The sequence below is a fragment of the Misgurnus anguillicaudatus genome, chromosome 8, assembly GCF_027580225.2.
Source record: "Misgurnus anguillicaudatus chromosome 8, ASM2758022v2, whole genome shotgun sequence".
NCBI lineage: Eukaryota > Metazoa > Chordata > Actinopteri > Cypriniformes > Cobitidae > Misgurnus > Misgurnus anguillicaudatus.
The window spans coordinates 18,824,829-18,850,807 of NC_073344.2; the positions used below are offsets into that span (position 1 = coordinate 18,824,829).

Sequence of the window (25,979 nt, forward strand, 5' to 3'; positions counted from 1 at the left end):
TGGAGATATCCAACCTTTTAATCCGACAGTAACCAGAGGGCTTTTGTGAGGGGTGGAAAATCACAGCATTGATGTAGCTCTCTCTGAGATCTGTGGCTGCTGGATCTTCGATAAGCACTGGGGTCGACTCGGTCTTCTCATTTAAACAGTCCATTCATGATCAACATGCAAAATTGAACCCCTTTTGACTCTTTATGACTTATTGCACTACTCCAAATATACTGTATATGTAATTTAATTCTCTTACAGGTGAATTTTAGCATTATTTAGTTATTTAGTGTCCATGAGTATGCTTAAAGTACATGTAGTTCAGTTGCATTGAATTAGAATCTCAAGTGTCCTGGGTTCAATCTGTAAGTTGATGAACTGTATAAAAATGCCTGCCAAATGCATTGTAAATGTAAAATGAAATAATAAGGCTCTAAAATATAATAACAGTTTACACATTTTAGATAAAAATTAATAGACAGTTTCATCAGATGCATGCGTGTTGTCATGGTTACGCGTCTGGCCCGTAGTTAACCTCCGATCTGTGTTTGTTTATCGGTTCCCTTGTTATGAGAAATAATCTACTCTAGAAGGACTCTGTTTTCATTGATTATTTGCGGAAGTTGACCGGAAGTTAAATTTGAGCCACAAAAGTCGTTTTTGTTGTTGTCACTGAAACAAAAGTGCAACAGTAAAGCTTATAATGATTTTTAAAACCGTGAAGCAAATAAACCAACGTATTTGAATATCAGAAAAAAACAAAATAGACAAGACTTTACAAAAAAATTATTGAAATATAAACAGCGATATAATATAAAATTACCTATAAATAAACAAAATTGTATTTGGATATTTAAAGTTTTTGATAAAAATGCATTTTCATCTTTTTTTATACTTTACATTATTTTGAGTTTACTCCCTTCATTCGTGCGTGAAAGCAGCGCGTGAAATTCTAGCAATTCAAGACATTCACACGAAAATTTGCGCCATGGGAGGGGCTTCTGCGACTCCGCTTGCTCCATGTAATCACGTCACTACTACAGTAAGCTCCTGATTGGTTAACGCGGCGCAAATGTCCGCCAAAGTCTCGATTTTTCAACATGCACGTTTCCTGAAGCAATGCTCAGTTTGCGCTGAACGCGCCACCCGCGGCACACCTTCTGCACGTTCTGCGACATTCGCACGAACCATTCGTGCCCCAGGATACCTATTTGCATCTTTGCATTGATTTAACATGTAAATTCCTCTGGCTTGCCGCCTCTCCCACATCTGGTGTGAATGCCCCATTAGACCTGGTGTGTCCACATACGTGGACATCAAATTTTTTGTTGTTTGCACCATAATACTAAATTCTGTGTAACTGGAACCTGTAACTGAAACACTGCTTCACTATATTCATTGGTTCTTTCTAACCCATTCTACAGAAAAGGTGGAATTCAGGTGATGGAAAATGGTCCTGTGACATAAGATCAGAAATGTCTTGTCTGCAAGTGTTCATTTTTCACAAAATAGAGTAACGCGAGTAACCAACTCATTTAAATTTCACTAATTGTAACTGCGTTACTTGATTTAAAAAAAATACTTTGTTACATGCTCATTACCACTAAAAGTAGTGGAATTACAGTAACGGAATTAATTTTTAACGCGTTAAGCCTGATTCATAGTCGTTCGTAAGTCTGTAGCTACGGTGTAGGTTATCCATAGCCTGTGAGTAGTTCTGCGTAGCCTGACGTGCACCTAACATGCACTTAACAGCGCATCAGTTCTACGCGGACCGCAAGCGCTGTGATTGGTCCATCAGAACCCCTCCCGTCAAGTAAAAAAACTGCGTCATAGGTATTTCCGTTTGTGACGGTGAAAACAAAGATGAGCAAACTTGAGGAGTGATTTAACTCAAACTGCAACAAAAGTCGCTGTTTATTTACTTCCATAATTGCTGGTCTTCTGAAATCATACACAACAAGTTGCTGTTTCTTCTTCGTTTGTGGGTTAACTTGCCAAGCTTCTTTTTCTTTGACAGTCGCGCTGCTACTGTGGTTGCACGTGTGGATACTGCCTACCAGCGGTTTGCGCGTGTGTTTGCACATCGACGCGGAGGACGACGCAAAAGTATAAATGAAAACCGACACGGAACCTACGCCGTCGCGGCTGCGCCGTGGGACCTGCGCATGGCTATAAATAGCCCTTTACTCCCGTCACTTGTGTTGTCCCTTTCATTTGTTTTAACATGAAATAGTGCCTTGGATGGCATGACACACACAATGTGTAAAAAATGAACATTTTGATCATTTTTTGCAGTGTTCAAGTGTAAGTAGAACACAATGTTACTTAAAGGTGGGCGGTCACTGCAGAGCTTTTCTGACATGATTCCCGTTTCCACGGTAACAGTAACTTCTCTTATCAAAATAAATAAATAAGAATAAAGCATATGTCCCAGGTATGTCTGCATATACTGAAATCTCAACCTGAATCACAATCAACCTAAAAACACCTGCAATGCATTATGATCGTGTGGCCCAGTTTGTGAAAACTCATCCAAAGTCATGTTTGTGATTTCACAATTTTCTACATAAAATCCTCCAAAATTACGTAAAAAAGAGTCTGTGAAAACCTAACCTCAATATCTTTATTACTGTCTGAGTAAGGCAAATTTAATCAAGTCTAATCTTGTATGTTAGTCCAAATTTTTACGTTCCCCCCACCCCGTGTAATTCCTTTCAGAATGGATGCAAAAATCACACATCATCTTACTAAAAGGATGAAAGGCAGTGATGTCACATGCAGAATCAGCTTTGATTCACACCTCAAATGTGTTTCACAGATCCTACATCATATTTGTCATTACTGAAAATGTCAGCAGGAATTTGGGCCAATCTGTGGGTGCCTGTTGACTCACGCATTAGCGTTGTCCCTCCGAGGCTATATTTACACCGTAGTCTGTCTGAATGACTGTGAAAACAGACTCTCACTGTGCCAATGACAATTTTTTCAGATTTTTCTCAGAAATAGGTCTCGAACCAAGGAACAGTTTTCCGCCACGGGCACAGGTACGCTGGAGATTCGCAACATGATATCATCAGACACAAATAATTACACTGCGCTTGTTTGAAAACACCTTGTCTAATCCTAACAATCGAAGTATGCGAGCTAAATCTTAATGGAAAATACATGCAGGCCTCGATTGTTAATCTCTGTTTGCAGTTATTACACAAACGCAAACACTCAGACCCGGGAGAGCGATGCGACGCTCGCTTTAGATTCCACGGTGAACCGAAAAGGTTTAGCAGACTGCCGTGAGAGTGGCCTTTGGTTCTGAATCACTGCTTTCAGACAAACATTACATCTTACCTTAGAGACGAAACTGTTCAAGGATGCTATCCAGTTAAGGTTGCATTGTATTTCAACGTGCAGTCGTTTCCTTGAACTAATATAGCCGTGCAAACAGTCTAACGCCATTCTCATTTCCCGTGTGGCATTATGAATCTGGCTGAATGTGCGTGGCAAATGTCAAATTCTTCTTTTTCAAATGAATAATCAAGCCTAACGTCAGTATTTGTGCGATTTTTTTTTTTTTCAGATTTGAACTCCTAAGTATGTAAAGCAAGCTTTGCCATCTTTAACTAGAATCTACTGTATAAAGAAAGGCTTTGTTAAGTGTCCCATTGTGCGTCTTTCACAATAAATCTACCCTACCATATTTTTTAATCAAGTGAATAGAGCCACCGCATTTAATCACTATTGGCTATTGAAGAAAGTTCTGTGAAGTAACAATGATGAATTTTCTCCTGGCATAGCAATTAGCATAAAGAAAAAAAACTGATTTATTATGCTGCAACTGAGCGATAGATTTTGTTTCGGGCGACATGCTTTTGGCAGTCCGCTAAAGGCCAGCAGTTACAAGTGAGCTCGTTGACAAAAACTTTGCGTGAGATGTTATAAAGTTATGCCGCGGTGACATTTAGTGAAGTCAGACGTTGCGGTGAGCCGCAGTCATACATAATCGGACTTCCGCCGTGTATGCGAGGTCAGTGCGCCGATTCTGAACCGGGAGGTTAATATCCCGCCGTTTACTGATGCAGTGCAGTAAGCACTGAAATGCTTGACGGGCTGCATGCTAAGAATTCGACTCCCTACCCCAATCCCCCTCGAGAAGGTCTACGGGCATAAACCCCTCCTTAAAAGATCACAACCTGCACTGATTGGATGAAATCTGAAAATCTGTGTTGCTCAAGCCACACTTTTTTTCTTTCATGCCATATGGGCAGGGATTTAACCGGGCATATTTACTCCAGAGAAAAAGCTTGAATCAATTAAACATCATGATTTTTTCTTCAATACTCTGGATTGGTTTTCTGTGGTTAGTGCAAATATAATATTGGTCTGCACTGGAAAAGCTTCGCTGTAAGACTCGGGTGTAAATAAAGGTCTGATTTCAGGAGATGAAAGAACATCAGGCCGGGTCTTTTACGACCGACCTGGCTTCTCCCATCGCTCGCGTTCTCGTTTTATGTGGTGTGATGGAGTCTAGCTGGAGGGAGGATCTCTTACTTGTGCATTTCTTAATGCCGGATCCCTTCTTCAAGGCATGGCGGCTGAGCTTGCAGGCGAAATTGTTCTCCCAGAATTCGGCGAACCAGATATTCCTCCGGTTGTTTTCCAGCGTCCGGCTGATGAAGTAGCGATCAAAGCCTGCGGGCAGATCGATGAGATCAGTGTCGATTTAATGCGCTCTGTCATGATGTAAAGCTCTAGGCCTGTGAACTTCATTTGATTGAACATTTGCATGTAAATCATTTTTTTGTTCCTTCTATATTTGGCAAAAAAATGCATTTGTAGTCATTATTTACTCTAATGTTGGTCCAAATCTCTGTGCTGTTGTTTTATGTAAAGAACATACAAACATTTCAAACAATCTTCTGCTTTTTATACAAAGACTGTAAGAATTTCTTTGTAAAAACATCATCATAACATCACAGTAAGTCTAGATGACTTTTGAAGCCAAATAAATTATTGATGTTTGATGATGTCATTGACATCCAACCTCACATGATTCGTCTAAAGGCACCAAATTAGCAGAGGGTGATGTCTTTCAAATATTTTGTGTTGATTTATACGGATTTCTTTTGTAAACTGTTTTTGTCCTTTTGGGAACTTTTTTGGGAAAAAATCTGCCTTAATTTTTTTGTATAGTGAAATTGGCTCTTCAAGTCATTCCAACTTTTTATTTTCAATTTTAAAGGGGACATTTCACAATATGAATTTTTACAAAATTTTAAATAATATTTGGTGTCCCCAGAGTACATATGTGAAGTTCTAGCTCAAAATACCATATAGATACTTTATTATAACATGTATAACATTGCTCACATTTGTAGGTGTGAACAAAAATGTGGCGTTTTTGGGTCTGTCCTTTAAAATGCAAATGAAATGATCTCTGCACTAAATGGCAGAGGGGTGGTTAGACAGTGCAGATTAAGGGACGGTACTATCCCCTTCTGACATCACAAGGGAGGCAAATTTCAATGACCTACTTTTTCACATGCTTGCAGAGAATTGTTAAACTCTTTCGCCGCCATTGACGAGATATCTCGTCAATTAAGAGAAAACGCTTCCCCGCCAATGACGAGATTTTCCGTCTTTCCGCAATACCGCTATTATCCACCAGGTGGCGCACTTATACAACTTATACACTTCCGCAACTTATACAACCCGGAAGTAGCGCCTCACGTGAAAGAGAAAGAACTCCGTGTATGTTTTAAAGATCGCTCTGCATCTGATCTCTCTCAAAAGTCCTTCGCAAAAATGGAATTATCTCAGCATTTTGCTCAAAATTGGGTGTTTTTGAAGAAACCTACCCATGTTTGAGAGGTGATTACAAGAGAACTAATGAAGGTAGGACGAAACTTTTTTGTTTGAAAGCAGAGGGTCTGTTCTTTCATCTGATATATTGTTTGTTTATATATTTAAAGAAGAACATTTTCTTGAAGGCATTAAACTTTTGTGAAAATCATGAAAAATGTCCCCTTTAACATTATTTCAACCAGTGTTGTAGTCGATTCCAACTTGAGTCGAGTCAAGACCGGGTCCAGATAAACCTGGATGTGGACTCTGTCTTCACCCAGACCCAACACTCGATCTCTGGTCTTGGTCTTGGCTGGGACTCTAGTTGAACTCGACTACAACACTGATTTCAACTCATCAAAACAAGTTTTTAACAACAAGTTACAGCAACTTACCACTGGTCAATTGATTTGCGAAGCCAGTAGAGACTTGCAAGAATTTTTGGCGGGAAAACCAAAGAAGCAATTTAGCATTTTAGCACTTCATGTTACCTTATCCTAAAGTCAATAGGTTTTTTGAATGGGGTTTTGGTTAAACGCCTTAAATAACCTTTTGGGTTAACACAAGCTCAATATATTTTTATGTTTATTATAAAGCACACTAGCAATTCCACTATTAATGATTTTTACAGCTTCTATGTTTTATAAAACAGCTAACAAGGTGTTGCATAGGACTACATACGTTGTCGCAGGCTGATCTCAGGAGAATTCGTACGCATTTTATGATTTGGGTAATTTGTACATATACAAAAACATATGATTAAAATAAAAAACATGGGCAAATCTTACAAAATGTAAAATTGTGGCCGTACGAACTAATACTAGAATTAGTCACCCTGTAAAATACGTACATATTGCCATGAGATAGCATTCCTTGCCAGGGACTTAAAACGTCATTACATGAAAATCTCAAAAACTATAGGCACAATCCCCAAAAAGATTCATCCAAAGAGTATCTCCTTATAAATGTTTTAGTAAAGTTTGAAAGAGATGTTGGAAACTTGCAGGTGATGACATTGAAGTCGAGCGACTGTGGTGTAGTTGGCTTATAGCCCAAGGTTAGCTTTTTATTTGTAGTAAGTGCATTTAGACTTCAAAGTTTAAGGATTCACAGCATGAAAATCTGACTTTTTCTATGTTTAAGTGCTATAATTGGGTCCTCAGTGATTCTTTCAAGCTAGAAAGATCAACCCAGTAAGTATGTTTTGATAAACCATTTTCTGTCATTCAGATTTTGACATAGGTCTTATTATAATAATACCGCCCTTAATCTTCACTTTTACAGCACTGCCATTTGGTGCAGAGAGTAAAAATAATTCACAGCACAGTTGAGTTTTAATTTGAATAAACAACGATTGTTGTGATCAGTGTTTGCATTTTATCAGCTCATTTGCATTTTAGACGACACAGCAAAAAAGAGCACATTTTTGCTCGGACCTAAAAAGTGGCAATTTTAACATCTTATACTAAATTATATGTGGGGTATTTTGAGCTAAAACTTCACATATGCACTCTGGGCACACCAAAGATTTATTTTTATTTTATCTTGATGGATAAAAAAACTTGATGGATATCGTAACCTTTTGGCCCTGTCCCAAATGGCGCACTTCATGTGGACTTTCGGTCTCGTGCCCTTAAATTGCGCATTCTCGCTTAGTCTACGAGTCCGTAGGGTGTCCCATCTGTCATTTTTATGCTTTGAAGTGTGCTCATCAGCGCCTCCTTTGCTCCCTTGATGCGGTCTTCAGCGAAGCCCGCACTGCAGCAGGCTTCGCGCACTTTACCAACCCAGAAGTCCTTGCGAAAGGGCAATCAGACCAATCAGATGACGGAAGGGAGGAGTTCACACTGACGGGCAACTTCTCTACCTATTTCCGGTGTGATGCTCGAGTCTGTCCCAAAATACGACTCTGGTGCACCCACGCGGACTCGCATCAAGGGTCCCTAAAGTCTGGACTACCCCTGAGGAGGACCACAAGTCCGGAGTGTGCCATTTGGGACAGGGCCTTTGTTGATCAGAGAGGTTTTTGTGATAATCCAAACGCCTATGGAAAAATGTGAAGCTAACTCCTGGGTTGCTTACAAAAATATGTCATCCGTGCAGGTCTCTATTTGACTGTACTTAAATTGTTTTGCATTTTTTATTGTAGTTTCCGATTTTGTAAAAAAAAACAGCAAATGAAACGATATGAGGGTAAATAAAGTAAATAATCACCATTTCTCTAATACTGTGCTATTTATTTCTTTTTGTGGTTGTTTTTAATGCATTTCCACTAATGTTTATTTAACTCATGTTCTGTAAACACTCTGGTTTCTAATTGGTCTTTAATGGATAACAGCAACCACTGACAAGTGGAGGATTTAATTTGTCACTTACCTTTGATGGACTGACGTTTGGGTAGGATGGTGACAGCTCCTTCTGCCATTTCTTCTTGGTTAAGGACGGGTGATATCTTGGATCCCCAGCTATCGGACCCCACCCACAGGAAGTGACCCGTCTGATTGGCTCTCTTTGCCGCCTGCAGCAGTCGCCTATAGAGAATGTGAAGCTAGAGATGAGTGACACGTTATGCAAAGACTTTATAACAGCCGAATACACGCACGACTCCCGGGCTCGCATCGCACTAATTTCTTGTTTGCTTTCTGTCTGCTTTGGTGATTCTCCGTTTACAGTAACTGCAAATCAATGCATTATTGAAAGGTCAGTATTGACATTGTTTAGCTCTGAAATTTCAAAGGATTCTCCGTCAGGCACGGCAGCAATTGATGTCAAAATTAGTCATGCACAACTGACAGCGAAAACACTTCCCCAAGATAACAATGGCTCAATAAAGCATGTTTGAGACTGGGCGCACAAAATCATTTTCCTCTAAAAAGACACAGACTCCAGGGTGAATTCATAAACTGCAGTGTTTATCAGACCAAAAACTAAACCACTGAAAGTAAATTAAAGTAAATTAAATTAAGTAAATTATTGTTTGCCAAATCTGCTTGCTTTCTATTTACAGTAAACTGTTGTAATTATTAATACTGTGGCTTAATCATAAAATTAAATGATAGTTACATTTGACACTGCATTTGCACAAATGACACTACAGTATTATGGTAGCAAGCAATTAAACCAATTTTAGGTAAAAAATTATGTTGGTGTACATTTTCTATCGCTCATCGAGTGTCGATTAAGCGTGTTACAGATGAGCACACTAACAGCATTTTAAACAGCCAATTGAATTGCAAGGTGGGGTACAGCGTAATGCAAATTTTGTTTAGCACACATTTTGTGAGCACGTTTGGATCGTCATCCGATTTGCATAATTCCTTTAGTGAAATGGGTGCTAAAACAATGCAGGCAGCACATTCAGAAAAACGCTGCAATCATCAGGCGCGATTTGTTCCTAGTGAGTTCCTCCCAAAGTGGTTTTATATGCATTTCATTTCTATAAGCTCTCTAATCCATTTAAATGGCTCACTTGACGGTAACATTTCAATATTTTTAGGATCTGCGAAAAGCTGACTACACGCAACTACACTGAAGTCAACATGAAACGTCTCGGGCTACGTATGTAACCCTTGTTCCCTGAGAAGGGAACGAGACGCTGTGTCTCCCTTGCCATACCTTTTGCGTTAAGCCTGCTTTGGCATATTTCAGCTAGCGAGGGTGTCCGCAGGTCTCCTTTTATACTTCCTGGCACCCATGTCACCCTGCCGGTGATGCTACGCCCCACCATTGGTTAAATTTAATATACTCATTCAGACGTCTGGTGTTCATATAGCGTCACTACTGCGACACAGCGCCAATTCCTTTGTTAGGGAACTAGATTTACATGTTACTTCCGTTATGTGACAGTTTTCAGAATAATACATGAAAACTTGTATCACATGCAAACTGGCTTAAGATGAATGCAGTTACTGTAAGAAAGGCTATTTGGATAGGCTGCACTATGTGCAACATTTATTTTATTTTATTTTATTTTATTTTATTTTATTTTATTTTATTTATTTTATTTTATTTTATTTTATTTTATTTTATTTTATTTTATTTTATTTTATTTTATTTTATTTTATTTTATTTTATTTTATTTTATTTTATTTTACAAAATATAAATAATAGTAAAACAAAACAAAACACATGTTAACAACAAAATAAAACTTTTTCCAGTTACAAAAATAAAAAACAACTCAATTTACATGTACAAAGGGGAGTAGGAAGAAGTAAAACTTATGTACTCCTACCCCAGTATCATAAAGCAGTGTCAGCATGTATCAAATATCTAAAACAATGTAAATAGATATTTGGCCTTTGCTTATAATCAACCAATAATTTGCATCAATGTAGAGCTCTTTAAAATAATTCAGATTTAAAGGGATATTTCACTGAAAAATTAAAGTCATCATTTCCTTAAGTTCCCTTTCAGTTGGTCACTACGACGTCACGTCGTGACCGACGAATTGGGAACCGCTTCGCGGGTGACCTATCTGCTTCGAGAAACCTTTAAAACGCCAATGAACTTGGCATGCAGATAATTGCATCTGCCGGCGCCGCCCCGCCGCATAGGTATTTAATGAGCGGCAGGTGCAGTTATCAAATCAGCTTTTTAGCTTCGAAAGCTGGCAGTGACACTGCTCACGAGAAGCTGCTCTAAATCTCAAGGAATAGATCTCTGCGTGTCAGTTGGTTGGGCGAAGGCACCACAGCGTGGCTCGCGAGTGTTTCCACCTCTTTCTTTTCACTCTCTTTTATTTGAGTGTGTGCGTTCTCCTCCCTGTGTGCTTCATCAACTCACAGCTAAAAGAGTGATTTCCCCTAAAAGAGCTGCAGTTGAACTTGCGTCTTTTTAAAGACAGCCGTTCACTGCTCACGGGCGTTAAAGCGTCTTTTTAAAGATGTCTTTTCGTCCGTGTTCAACTTCTGGATGCGGCAAGTACATGGGTCCTCGCGATGGACACGATCGTTGTCTCTCATGTCTGGGTCTCCAGCATGCTGAGGCGGCTTTCGTGGGAGGGACATGCTCCGCTTGCGAGAGCCTGACTCTTGCGGATCTGCGGGGTCGTGTGGCGTTTCTCCGGGAACGCGGCCCTCCGTTGCTGATCACCGCCAAGAAGGCGGCTGTGAAGCTACGGAGAGACGACCTCCGCCTCACGGTGCTGAATCAGCAAGCTGGTTCGTCCAGCGGCTCTCAGCTACCGGATCCGCAACCATCTGAGGTTCCGATGGAGACGGAGAGCGCGCGTTCTGCGTCGCTTTCTGCCTCTGTTGGACCTCCCGAGGATTCCTTGTCTGTCGTAACATCGGAGGGGGGCCGTCATTTTCAGACGTGGATCCGGATCCTCTCCCTCCTTCGGGAAGGGTTGCGGTTCCCGATCTCGATCCAGAGATGACGGCCATGCTCGCTTGGGCTGCGGAGGCGGTCGGGTTGGAGTGGAGAGCTCCTCCCCCTCCCGTACCATCCCGCCTATTCGATTGGTACTTTGGGGTTGCACGGGCTTCACAGTCTTCCCCACCGGTACCTTTCTTTCCCGAGGTGCATGATGAGCTGACTCGGACGTGGAAAACCCCGTTTTCCTCCCGGAACCGTCCGTATCAGCCATCACCCCTCACCTCCCTCGATGGGGGGGGCCGCTAAAGGGTATGCCGGTATCCCGACAGTGGAGCGTTCGGTAGCGATGCAGTTGTGTCCTGCCGGCGTCTCCTACTGGAAGGACCGTCCTGCCCTTCCCTCACGGGCCTGCAGACATTCGTCAGCTCTGACGGAGTCTGCATACCAGGCTTGTGGGGAGGCGGCCTCAGCCATACATGCCATGGCTTTGTTGCAGGTTCATCAGGCTAAGGCTCTGAAGGATCTGCACGAGGGAGGTCACAATTCGGCGGTCTTTAAAGACCTGCGTGCGGCTACGGATCTGGCACTACGTGCGACCAAGACCACAGCACAAGCCGTCGGTCGTGCTATGTCCACCTTGGTGGTCCAGGAGCGCCACCTCTGGCTGTGCCTTGCGGACATGCAGGATGCCGACAAAACGGCTTCTAAATGCCCCGGTGTCCCAGGCCGGCCTGTTCGGCGAGGCGGTGGAGGACTTCGCACAACAGGTCTCCGCCACCCAGAAGCAGACTGAGGCTCTTGCCAACATCATGCCGCGTCGGAAGAGACCAGCACCTGCCCCGTCGACGTCGGCACCTCAGTTTGCCCCTCGCCGAGGGCGTCCTGCAGCGGCGGCCGCCTCCGTTCCTCATCGGGGCCGTCCAAGGAAGCGAGGAACCGGCCCTCAGCCCTACGTCCTCCCCCTCCTCTCTCGCCAACGGATGTGTTAAGCGCACCGAGATATCTTCATCAGAGTCTTCCCCGCGCAGTCATCCATCAGCGGAGTCAGGTGAGTGCTCATTCTCACAATACACATGTCAACGCAGCCCAAGAGAGCGCGTCATCGAGCACCGCCGTTCCGCTCGCCGCGGGTACTACGATTGTGCCGTTAATTCCCCTCGCCCGGTATCTGGAAGCTTGGCAGCAACTTCCCAGTCCGTCGCGCTGGCTTTTACGCACGATCCGTCTTGGCTATGCGATACAATTCGCCCGGCGACCTCCCAAATTTACAGGCATCCGTTTCACTATAGTGAAACCCGCCGATGCGCACGTACTACGTGCAGAGATTGCTGTCTTATTGGCGAAAGACGCGATTCAGCCGGTTCCTCCAGCCGAGATGAGGTCAGGGTTTTACAGCTCTTACTTTATCGTACCCAAGAAAAGCGGCGGGTTGCGACCGATCCTGGATCTGCGCGTTCTGAATCGAGCACTTCACAAGATGCCGTTCAAAATGCTTACGCAGAAAACCATATTTCAATGCATTTGCCCACAGGATTGGTTTGCAGCCATCGACCTGAAGGACGCGTACTTTCATGTCTCAATTCTTCCCCGGCACAGGCCGTTTCTCTGCTTTGCGTTCGAGGGAAGAGCATATCAGTACAAAGTCTTACCGTTCGGGCTCTCTCTCTCTCCCCGCGTCTTCACAAAAGTAGCAGAGGGCGCTTTAAAGCCCCTCAGAGAGAGCGGTGTTCGCATCTTGGCATATCTCGACGATTGGCTCATTATAGCACAGTCGCGTCAAATGCTTTGCACTCATCTAGATCGGGTGCTCAAACACCTCGCCCGTCTCGGTCTTCAGGTCAACCGAGAGAAGAGCAAACTGTGCCCGACACAGAAGATCTCTTTTCTCGGTATGGAATTGGATTCGGTCAATCTTACAGCACGCCTCACGGAGGCGCGCGTTCAGTCGATTCTGGCTTGCTTGAATACGTTTTCGGGCAAGACTGCGGTCCCTCTGACACAATTTCAGAAATTACTGGGGCATATGGCTGCAGCCGCGGCTGTAACACCGCTCGGTTTGCTGCATATGAGACCGTTTCAGCATTGGCTTCACGACCGAGTCCCGAGGAGAGCGTGGCTAACCGGCTTTCACCGTGTCACGATCACACCGAAATGCCGTCTCACTTTCACCCCGTGGTCAGACCCAGCGTTTCTCAGGGCGGGGGTGCCACTGAGACAGGTCTCCAGACATGCAATAGTATGCACAGATGCCTCCAACACGGGGTGGGGAGCCACGTATGGCGAGCTTGCAGCTTCAGGAGTATGGACATCACCCCAGCTGCATTGGCACATAAATTGCCGAGAACTGTGGGCTGTATATCTTGCGCTCGTCCGCTTCAGCAGCGAGTTGAGAGGCAAAGATGTATTAGTTCGCACAGACAACATTGCGACTGTTGCGTATATCAATCGCCAAGGCGGAGTGCGCTCTCATCACATGTCGCATCTCGCCCGCCATCTCCTTTTTTGGAGTCAGAAGAATCTGAGGTCTCTTCGTGCCATTCACATCCCTGGGTCGCTCAACGCAGCGGCAGACGCGCTTTCCCGAGCAGCGCGCCCCGGCGAATGGCGACTCCACCCTCAATCGATCCAGCTGATTTGGAGACGTTTCGGCAGAGCGCAGATAGATCTGTTTGCATCTTCAGAAACAACCCACTGTCGCCTATTTTATTCACTGAACGAGGGATCACTCGGCGTGGATGCATTGGCGCACAGCTGGCCGAGAGGTCTTCGCAAATACGCATTTCCCCCAGTGCGCCTCATTGCACAGACATTATGCAAAGTCAGGGAGGACGAGGAGAAAATTATTTTAGTTGCTCCATATTGGGCCACCAGGAGTTGGTTTCCAGAGATCACTCTCCTCGCGACAGCCCCTCCCTGGAGGATTCCCCTGAGGAGGGACCTTCTGTCTCAAGAAGGGGGCACATTATGGCACCCCCGTCCCGATCTGTGGAACCTCCATGTGTGGTCTCTGGACGGGGCGCGGAGGTTGTAGGTGATTTACCCCAGGCGGTATCTAACACCATCGCTGCAGCGCGAGTGCCGTCTACGAGACAGGCGTATACGCTGAAATGGAACCTGTTTGTTGTTTGGTGTACTTCTCAACGAGAGGACCCCCGAGAATGCCCGATCAGTATTGTGCTTTCTTATCTCCAGCACCGCTTGGAGAAGAGGCTGTCACCATCCACTATTAAAGTGGATATCGCGGCAATATCCGCGTATCACGCACCCATAGACGGTAGATCTGTGGGTCAGCACGATCTGGTCATTAGGTTTTTAAGAGGTGCACGGAGGCTGAATCCTTCGCGTCCTCCCTCGATTCCTCCTTGGGACCTGTCCATGGTGCTAAATGCTTTCAGGGACTGCCCGTTCGAGCCTCTGCAGACGGTGAGTGTCAAGTTTCTCACTATGAAAACTTTGATGCTCCTCGCACTGGCTTCTATTAAAAGGATAGGGGATCTTCATGCATTTTCGGTCAACGATTCGTGCCTTCAGTTCGGGCCGGCTGAATCCAGCGTTACACTGAGACCCCGGCCGGGCTACGTGCCTAAAGTTCCCACCACTCCCTTTAGGGATCAAGTGGTGAACTTACAAGCACTGCCTTTGGAAGAGGCAGACCCAGCTATGGCTTTGTTATGTCCTGTACGTGCACTACGTGTGTATGTGGATCGCACTCAAAGCTTTCGGACCTCAGAGCAGCTCTTTGTCTGTTACGGTGGTCAGCAGAAAGGGAGAGCTGTCACTAAACAGAGGATGTCTCACTGGATTGTAGACACAATTGCCCTGGCTTATGAGAAACAGGGCATTCCTTGCCCTTTTGGTTTGAGAGCCCATTCAACCAGAAGTGTGGCTTCATCTTGGGCTTTGGCTCGTGGTTCCTCGCTTTCAGATATTTGTAGAGCTGCTGGCTGGGCGACACCTAATACGTTCACTAGATTCTACAGTGTTCGTGTTCAGCCCGTATCCTCTCGAGTTCTCTCGTCAGATCAGTGAGAACATCGAGGAACGGCTCCTGTGTCGGCTTGGGGCCTTTCTTTTTGGCTGCGCAGAAACCGCACCATTATGGAAGGCCATTAAGGCAAAAACGTTACAAAATTTTTTTTTGTCTTTTTCCACCGCTTGGTGGCCGATGTTGCGGAGCATCGGCTGCCAGCCTTTCACTGGATGTATTCTTGACTATCTGGGTGAGGCTAGCGCCCACATTGCTCCCCCTAGTGGTTTCTTTGTGAGTATTTCCGTGGAAAGTTTATGATTTACCACGTTTCCCTTAGCGGAGTTCGTTCCGCGCCTCTAGTGTTGCTAAGAGAGTGTATTTTTTAGAGACTTCGTGTCTTTTTTTCTATCACCTTAGTGGTAGACCCCTAGAGGGTTTTTCTTCCGCAACGATCTTAGTTCCGCCTGACGAGTTCGCTTCCCAGTTCGCCTAGTCACTATCGTGGGTTAAGGAACAAGTAGTGACCGGCCTCTGCTTCAACCCCATTTCCGTTCCCTTAAAGAGGAGAGTCGGAGGGTTTATGCAGGCACTGGAAGGGTCAGCTTCAGTGGCGCTTTGGTAGGGATTCCCAATTCGTCGGTCACGACGTGACGTCGTAGTGACCGACTGAAAGGGAACGTCTCGGTAACATATGTAACCCTCGTTCCCTGAACGAAGGGAACGGAGACGTCACGTCCCGTCGCCACAGTTTGCTGTTCCACTGCTGATATCGGCCAGACCCTTTCCTTCTGTCCAGCTTTCTCAGCAAAAAATAGCTGATTTGATAACTGCACCTGCCACTCATTAAATACCTATGCGGCGGGGCGGCGCCGGCAGATGCAATTATCTGCATGCCAAGTTCATTGGCGTTTTAAAGGTTTCTCGAAGCAGATAGGTCACCCGCGAAGCGGTTCCCAATTCGTCGGTCACGACGTGACGTCTCCGTTCCCTTCCTTCAGGGAACGAGGGTTACATATGTAACCGAGACGTTCTTCCAAACCTGTATACCATTCAGAACACAAAAGAAGATTTAGAAAAATATTTCTAACCAAGCAGATTTGGGGCACCATTGACTCCCATAGTATGAGAAAATAATAATACAATAGAAGTAAATGGTGCCCCAAATTTTAACATTGTCCAGAATATCTTAATTTGTGTTTAACAAAACGAGGACATTTATACATGTTTGGAACAACTTTTTCGGTGAACTTTTCATTTAAGAATTCTGCAGAATAGGACCGGTGGGAGATATAAATAAAGGAAACAAGGTGCATTATCACATCATGTTGACTTAATGAAACAAAGTTAGAATAGCGATGCTATTAGCAGGGCTTTCACACACTTTCTAAATTAGAAATGCATGGATGTAAACACACATAAACAAATCATTATGAACTCAAGGACAATGTCTGACAAACAATAATTAGAAAAGCATGATTAAACAGCCATCACGGACACTCTGCGAGCAACAAATTGAAAAAGTTTGACCATAATTATTCCTTCAAATGAAAATGATTATTATTCAATGAAAGTCTAATAGCACATTTAAGTGACGGCTTTTTGTCAATTTCCACAAGAACAGCTGGGCTCTAATGGTTACGATTAGATACTCCAGGTGCTACACTCAATGCAGGAGCGTTCAGACATTCCCATGTCATAAATGTATAGTTTTACAATAGAGGTCAGGAAAACCTCTAATACAAATAGTTGTTTGCAGAAAGATGTTAATCTGATTCTTTCTTCATAACAAAGATCTTTAAGATCATTTAGATAGAAAAACAATAGTACTCACTTAATATCGTCTTCATTTGCGAAAATAATCACAACTCTTGCATTCGGATTTTCCCCTAGTCTGTGAATAATCTTGTCGTACTCTCCCGGTTTTGGCTCACGGGGGATCTTCACAGACTGTGAGATACAGACACTCCCTGTAGAAAAAAAAGCATTTATTACTTGGCTGTTAAAGATCAATATGATGTTAAACATTTTACACCAATTGTAAAACCAAACATAGATGTTTGTTTCCAAACAGGTATGCCAATATACACCTATTGATGGGATCACACCTGTAAACTGCAAAAAATGACTTTCAAGAAAAACAATTCTTAAATTAAGATGCTTTTTCTTGATGACCAAAACGACCCAAGAAAATAAGTCTAGTTTTTAGACCAAAAATATCAAATTTTTGCATAAAACAAATCTTTTTTGAATTTTGTGTTTAAGAAAAATATTTAAAAAAAATTAGCTTACTCCATTGGCAATTTTTTTAATGCACAAAATCACTTACATTTGATATTTTTGGTCTAAAAACTACACTTATTTTTTTGGTCGTTTTGGTCATCAAGAAAAAGCATCTTAATTTAAGAAATTTTAGATATTTTTACTGAAAACAAGACAAAAATGCCAAGATTTTTTTCTTGAAAATAATTTTTTGCAGTGTAGTTCAGCTTCAAGTTGACTCAGTTCACAATTTAACATGCTGGGTTAAAAAACAACAACACAAAAGTGTTCACACTCCACAAAAAAGTTAACCTACAAATTGGTAAATTGTGTCTTGTATGTGATCAATAAGTCATAATATGTTTTTACACTACTTTTACTTACCAAATTAAGCAATTTCAATAAGTTTAAGTTGTGTCAACTCATCACAAGTAAAAATTTTAAATAAAAAGGTTCATATGCGTGCATAGCCAATTTGATTTAACTTCAATAAATTACATCAGCAAACAACAATATGGGAATGTTTTAATCAGTCAAATACATCTCTCATTAGTGTTAAAGTCAAGACACAGACCAATAGCAGACTGCCTAAATCCAGAATGGGCCCAGATGGCCCAGATTCCAGAAATACATCTCTATATCCAGACCTGATGGTCAAGGAAGCAGGTGGTCAACTTTAATTAGCTGATAAATGGAAAATGCTGAATTTAATACGCCACTATACAGTGGCTATAAGCAACCACTCAGAGACATAGAGACCATAAATTGAGAGCCTAGTCTAGACCAAGACTTACATTAACTTTTTTCCATTATTTACCCACCCACATGTTGTCTCAAACTATATATAGTATGGCTTTCTTAAAGCTCACATAACACACGCTGTTCTGGAGTTCCTATAGAGTAGTATTACATCCTTTGTATCTCCGAAGAGTTTTTAGTTTACTCAGATTTATAAAAGAAATATTTACTTTACCGATTCTTTCCGATAACGTATGAAACAATGAAGATTGAGGAGTTACTACAGCGGGAGAAGCGAGTACACTGTAAAAAAATTCCGCAGAAATTGCAGCTGGGTTGCCGGCAATCCACCGCAGATCCACATCCGTGCCACCCACTGGCAAGAGTTTGTTCAAAGTTAAACGAACACCAAACATTCACAAGTCTTCGTCTTTACAGAGCAAAACCAAAAAAACAGCATCAAGCCAAACATTCTGGGAAACAAAATCTGAAGCAAAAAACAGAAAAAGGTTGATGATGATTTCTGGTTCCCAGAATGCTTTGCACGAGACTGTTATTGTATAGTTTTACTCTGTAAAGACAAAGACCCGCCAATATTCAAAATTCATTTAACTCTGAACAAAGTCTTGCCAGTAAATAACATAAATGTAAATCTACGGTAAATTACCGGCAACCCAACTGCAATAACATTGAAATTTCTACGAAATTTTTTTACAGTGTACAAGTCATGCAAAACTTTATACAACACTGTTTAACTTATGATTCACTACATGTTCGTGTCATTTATATAATATGCCACGCCTATTGCAACATAAGACAGAAGTCTTACCGCATGCAACTCATGACCCGGTTGGGACTTTTCAATGACCCCGCTGCTACCCCGGATAATAAACTATATCCATTGTTTCCATAAGGCTGACTTTCTTCTCCTTACATCCAAAAACACACTTCTTCCTTCGTGCCATTGTTGAGTTTTGAAATTAAACAAAGCTGTGTCGCGTGATTTGATGTTTGTAAGTTCTAGCGTCTCCCGCTGATTGACGGGTGGGCGGGGTTTTCAGGTAGAAGTGCCCATAAAAAGAAGTGATACATATAGAAACCCTTGAAACAACAGCTGGACTTGTAATCGACAAAAAAACTTCCCAAAACTTGTACGAACCCTGGCGAAGTGCATTCGGCACAGAAATACTCTGTAACACCCCAACTGCTTTTTTGACACTTTGCCTACGTTTAGCATGAGGAAACAACTCCTACACAGTGTTAATAAGTCAGAATGCATGAAAAACCATTGAACCACCCCTTTAAAGTAGATGTATTGAGAAATCGTCGCAGAGGGCTCAAGTTATACTGCACTGTAAAAAAATATTCGCTGCCTTATTTTTTTTATTATTATTTTTTTGTTTAATCAACTTTATTTACAAGTCATTTTAACTTACTATTATTTATCTTGACAAGAGATAACTTGCTACAACTTATAAAATGAAGTTGACACATTTCAACAAGATTTTATATGTTATAACAACTTAATAAATAATAGTAAATGTTGATTAAACAAAAAATGTAAGGCGGCAAAAAAATTTTTTACAGTGTGACCATTAAACTTTTATTACACAAACGACAAACATTATAAAAGTATATTTAAATGCTATTTCACCAGACTATCCCAGCAAGCAATTTTGTGTGTGAAAGACGTCTAACAGCCATCTAAACACAGACCAGACATCTACACTGTAAAAAAGCTTAAACAACTTAATTATGCAAGTCAATTCAACAACTATTTTCAGTTTTGACAAATGATGAGTTGACATAATTTAGAAAAACAAGTTGATATCGATTAACTTAATTTGTTAAGTTAAAGTAACATAAAAATATGTTGATATAATACTGTATGATTTCTTAACATTGTAGGCTGAAACAAGGCAAAATTTGGGCTGTCAGAGAAAATTTAATAGATGTCTAGCCCAAAATTAAATTAAATAAATAAATGAATCCAAACACTGTGTATTCGCGGTTGAATTTGCTTGTATGATGGACTATCTTACAGTACATCTAGCAAGATATTTTTGACAAAAACATGTACTGTCACCATATCCAAGTTTATTTTGGCTATAAATGGGTTGATCATTGCTCGAATATATTGTGTCTAGTTACGGTGAAATGACGGCTATTGCTTGATGGGTACCAAGACTGAATCTTCAAAATAAACTAGTTCACACTCACAGTGATCCCAGCTCAATAAAAGATTCACAAAATGTGTTTTTATTGTTTTTATTTATTGGATCTTAACCAGCATGGTCACAATGATTTGTTGCTGTGCAGACAAAAATCTAAACTTTTAATATTAAAGTGCTATACACATGCCACAGAAGAACCATTTCTAAAGAACTAAAAGACTAAAAAGGTAAGAAAGAAATAATCCTTTCAAAAATTGACTTAATGGTTCTTCGGGGAACCAAAATCTTCTATTGTAACCCTTTGTAGCACCTTTATTTTTATGTGAAATAAGATCAAACGAGTTTTGCATCGATTTTACCAAACCACTCAATGGTTAAAGGAATTATTCAACTTCGAGAGGCCGGAGGGAACAATCTGGCTGTTGTATAGAGAATTCATGCTCTGTTGAAAACTTAATTGTTTAGTCTGAACCCCAATCTGTAAATTCTCTGCTCGATTGGATCCCTAAGTTGCATCAGTTTCTCATTGTGTTTTGTTATCATGTGCTTTACTGTAACGTTTAACGAACACGCAAACTCATTTGAGTATTTAGCTGCAATCTCAACGTCTCATCTCTCCAATCTTTTCACCCTGTATCTGTTTCTCTGTGTAACAAATACATCTTATCTTGTCAGCAAGCAGACGTATGCAGATTAGTTGCAGAAAAAACTGCAAAATAATAAGCTCATCAGACTATTTCATCAGAGAAACACCCTTGTAAATGTTCGTACGTACTGATTGTTACCTTTCCAAGGAGAGGGCGTTTGAAAGTGTTTGACCTGTCCTCGCCGAGAGAGGACCAGTGATTTGCATCAAAGGTGTTAATTAGACAGAATAGAGAAGCCTCCGAGATGCCATATGGAGAGGTTTCCTGACGTCTGGCGGTCTTGCAGTCACTTACAGCCCTCTGCTGTGTGCATATGCTACTTTAAATCGAGATTTTCTGAATGAGTAGATGCCTCAAGGTAAAACTGAATGAGACAAGCATTTGAGGAGAGTTGTAGCGTAGTGGTTGGAGTCTGCCTTATAACCCGAGAGTTGCCGGTTCAAGACTCACGGCTGGCGGGTTGCGACTGTGGTGCGACTTAAGCAAGGCACCTTACCCTAATTGATCCCTGGGCACTAGGATAGCTGCCCACTGATCCGTGTGTGTGTGTGTGTTAATGACTTGCAGTGCGTGTGTTCACTATTCACTAGGATAGGTTAAATGCAGAGGTCACATTTCAAGTACGTGTTGCATACTTGACAAGCTTTTCACTTCAGAATTGGCAAATCTAAGCTTAGTTTGTGACTATGAGTGCGTTTCCATGCACAGACTTAAGAGCTCATTATAGTTGTGCGTAGGTCCTACGGCGAGGTCGTCTGCGTCGATGTGCAATTACACATGTAGACCGCTAGTAAGCAGTATCCCTGCATGTAACCCATAGTAGCAGTGCAACAGCCGAAGAAAAAGCAGCAGTGTATGATTTAAGAAGATCAACAGTGATTGAGGTCAATAGACAGTTTGAGTTAAATTACTCTTCAACTTGGCCCATCTTTATTTTTTTCGTCGCAAGCGGAAATGCCTATGAAGAAATGCAATGCAGAATTTTTTTAACTGATGGTAGGGGTTCTAGTGGACCAATCACAGCACTTGTGGTCCGTGTAGAACGGATGTGTTGTTAAAAGTTTGGAAAGGTAAGCGTTAGGCTACGCAGAGCTGAGCACAGCCTACGCATAACCTGCGCATAAAACCTACAACTATAAATTACACTTAAAGGAATAGTCTACTCATTTTCAATATTAAACTGTTATTGCCTTAACTAAGAAGAGTTGATGCATCCCTTTGTCATCTGTGTGCGTGCGCGTAGGCGCTGGAGCGTGCTGCGACACTTCGATGGCATTTAGCTTAGCCCCATTCATTCAATAGTATCAATCAGAGATAAAGTTAGAAGTGACCAAACACATCAACGTTTTTCCTATTTAAGACGAGTAGTTATACGAGCAAGTTTGGTGGTACAAAATAAAACGTAGCGCTTTTCTAAGCGGATTTAAAAGAGGAACTATATTTTATAGCGTAATAGCACTTATGGGAGTACTTCGACTCGGCGCAGTAACACCCTCCCTCTCCCATTATGAGAGGGAGAAGGGGAGCGGACTTTTCAGGCGAGTCAAAGCACTCCCAAAAGCGCCACCACGCCACAAAACATATAGTTCCTCTTCTAAATCCGCCCAGAAAAGCGCTACGTTTTATTTTGTACCACCAAACTTGCTCGTATAAATACTCGTCTTAAATAGGAAAAACGTCGATGTGTTTGGTCACTTCCAACTCCATCTCTGAATGGCACCATTGAATGAATGGGGCCAAGCCAAATGCCACCGAAGCGCCGCAGCGCGCTCCAGCGCCCACGCGCACGCACACAGACGACAGAGGGATGTATCAACAATTCTTAGTTAAGGTAATAACATAGCTTAATATTGAAAATGAGTAGACTATTCCTTTAAGCACACATGTTATCAAAAATCTGCTTATTATAGAAACCTGTTTGCATGCGTTTACATACAAATCAATAAACTGACTATGCAGAAAACTGCATTTACACAAAATTTAAAGATTTGTCCGTGGGCAGTAACCTCACCGACTATTCATGAATATCAGCTGACATCACTCACATCTCAAACTTGTCTTCCGCCATTTTGAGTACCTGAAGTGGTCGCAAAAGAACTAGAAGCTATCCCTTCAATATGTTGTGAGCATCAAAATCACTATTTTTACAACACTAAGGCAGCGCGACACAATATGAAACTTTGCTCGAAGTATCACCTGTGTCTATACACATGAACTTGATCATTGAGAACATTGTTTGTGTACACAGAGTTTACTTTAAAGAAGGTTTTGAACAACTGACTTTGTATGTTTTGGTGTCCGCTCGCGCCATCTTGCCAGTCAAGATGTATTGATCTCCGAATGCGACGTAAGGAGGGAGGAGAGTAAAGATGGATAGCACCTAAAGCATAGTTCCATATAAATGCACGGATAATTTGTTGTTCTGTTGCAAGTGAAAAACAATATTGACCTAGTTGAAAAAGGAGCCTCATAATGAGAATCATTCATTCGCATTCGTAACTCTATTCTCTATGTCTGGCAAAGATGGCGAGCGGACACCACAACAGCCAAAGTCAGTTATTCAAAACCTTTCTTTTTAGTAAACTCTGTGTACACAAACAATGTTCTCAATGCTCGTGTTCATGTGTAGAGATCCAGGTGACACTTCGAGCAAAGTTTTTATGTTGTGTCGTGCCTTCTTATTGTAAAAATAGTGGTAGTTCGGTAGCAGCGGACAGCGGCTGGAAGAACGCATCAGGGATTCGAGTATGCATCACACCCTAATGCTGCATTTACACCAACCGCGGTAGAGGCGTGAAGTGCGAAAGATTTCAATGTTAAGTCAATTTGAAGGCGCGTTGACGCGCATAAGGAGGTCCCGCGGCGCGGAAAAGGCGTTCGGCGCGGCGTGGAAGACGCATTTCCGCCTCTTTCACGCGTGAAGCTTGCAAAAGGTGCAAATTGAGCGTTGTGCACGGTACACGCGAATGGTGCTTTTTGTGCATTTTGTGGTTCACGCGAGTTGAAATTTTTTTACTTTGGCGGAATTTCGCGCCGCGTTAACCAATCAGGAGCCTGCTTGCTGCTGTGGTGGCAGCCCCGCCCGGAGTCACTCATTCAACCAACGCTTGATATTGTCCGTAAGTAGTCACCCGGAGCTATACAATCAAGTTCTTATTTCTATAGAGGAGACAGGAATAAAAAGGACCTCACTTGGAAGAGTGTCAGTGAGGACATTGGGCAACCTGGTAAGTAATACACACTTCACTTTTGAGTCACGTGACATTTATCGACCCGCGTCAATTATTTTCCCCCTATAGTAAGGTTACCACAATCAACACAATCAACATCAGTCATCTTGCAAACAGACAACCACATAGCACTTGCCCCTCCCACAAAACGCGGAGTTTGCCTCTGACGCGCGTCAAATGCTTGCTTTTTCCGGGCGTCTACTCCGCTCTACACGCACGAATGCATCCAAATTGTTCAAGCGGCAAACCACGCGCGGTAGACGCAATTTTGACGCAATTTTCGTAGCCAGTTCCCGTATCCGTAAAAATCATAGACAGTAAAAGATAAAAAATCCGTAAATCATAGCAAGCTAGCCAATGCTTGTCAGTAGCCAACTGGTACTCGGTAGGTGCTCAAGATGGCGGCAGGCAACTGGAATGAAATAAAAGGTCACATGACTGATATTCATGAATAGTACGCCTAGTCATTCAAAAAGCCGTTGGGAAATCCATCAAAAGCTGTTGTATCTCTTCTTATGTCTGCCGAAATTGTAACATGAACTTTTATTTTCTCAGTTTCTCTGCCAACTGCATGAGTCAAGTGTAGATGCATTACTTTATGCTTACTTCCATTTGTGACGTTTATCTTTCGCAAAGCAGAGACATGAACAAAACTGCGAAAAAGCCGGTTAAGGTGTTTTCATGCAACGCAAAATCCGGGGAAATGAACAAAAACGTCTTGGGTTAAGTATGTAACCCTTGTTTTCCTGAGAAGGGAACGAGACGCTGCGTCTCCCTTGCCAAACTTCCAGCGTGCCTGTACACACGCTTCGGCATATGCCAGATAAAGTGGGCATTCCTTTCAGCCGTATTTATGCTCTCTGGCTTACGCCTATGACATAATGGCCAACCATTGGTCGAATTTGATATACATACTCAGACTCATCACGCTGTAGGCGTTCCCCATAGCGTCATTTGTTATTCAACAAATTAGACATTTGTGAGATTTCTGGTTCTTTTTTGGAGAAACATCTGAGACGCAGCAAACTTAAAGTTGCAATGAAATTGAAATGAAAAACTATATATATATATATATATATATATATTGAATATTGTGGTATTATTAACAAATGACTTATCTGTGAGCTTCATTATTTTTTTAAAATTTGTGTGTGCTCATAGGGAGAAGATCGCAGAGATTAGCAATTAACAACACGACCCAACTTTAAACGATCCAATCAGATCTCGATGGACAAATTCAAATCCAGCCCTGCCTTATTTCATCTCAAAAGCCGTTTCATTCGGATATACGTCAACACGGGGAAAATAAGGCAATCGCTACTTCCGTTTCATGGCGACTTTAAAAGTCGCATTGATGTCTAAAAGAAATCTCATCTGTTATCTTTTCTAACAGAATGTTCTAAAAACACGTTTTGATATGATCACATGTGTTTTTGCACATCTGAAATGCATGTGGTTTTTTGTAAGGTTGTCTGTGGTATAATTCACTCTTTTCTGAAAATGACATGTCAGAAATTGTTCACATTTTCAGCGAAAGTAAATTATGCATTTATAACCATTCACCTTCTACTGTATTTGATAGAATGCATTATGCATTGCTACAAATTATACATACACTTCCCCTACAGAATAGTCACTTTTGGCACCAGGAAAAGTGATTTCTTGTCAAAATAGACTGACATTTTATTTCCTCTGACGATGCTTCTCATTTGAGACACAGCCCACCAATAACATTACGGAAACCAGCGGTAGGACCGCCCAATAGAGACCAACAGTATAAGCTCCAGAGATGAATCACTTAAACCACCCATCCAG

General features: G+C 42.0%; 1 protein-coding gene across 4 annotated transcripts in view; it reads right to left on the minus strand.

Moving 5' to 3' along the window:
* Positions 1 to 25,979, minus strand: part of grm4 (glutamate receptor, metabotropic 4) — a 259,154-nt gene that overhangs the window by 54,444 nt on the left and 178,731 nt on the right. For all 4 annotated transcript variants that reach the window (XM_055212575.2, XM_055212574.2, XM_055212577.2 and 1 more), the window contains exons 4-6: positions 16,948 to 17,083; positions 8,206 to 8,360; positions 4,537 to 4,677 (exon numbers count right to left, since the gene is read on the minus strand). In XM_055212575.2, coding sequence (XP_055068550.2) covers positions 4,537 to 4,677; positions 8,206 to 8,360; positions 16,948 to 17,083 — 432 coding nt within the window. The remainder of the gene's footprint in view (positions 1 to 4,536; positions 4,678 to 8,205; positions 8,361 to 16,947; positions 17,084 to 25,979) is intronic.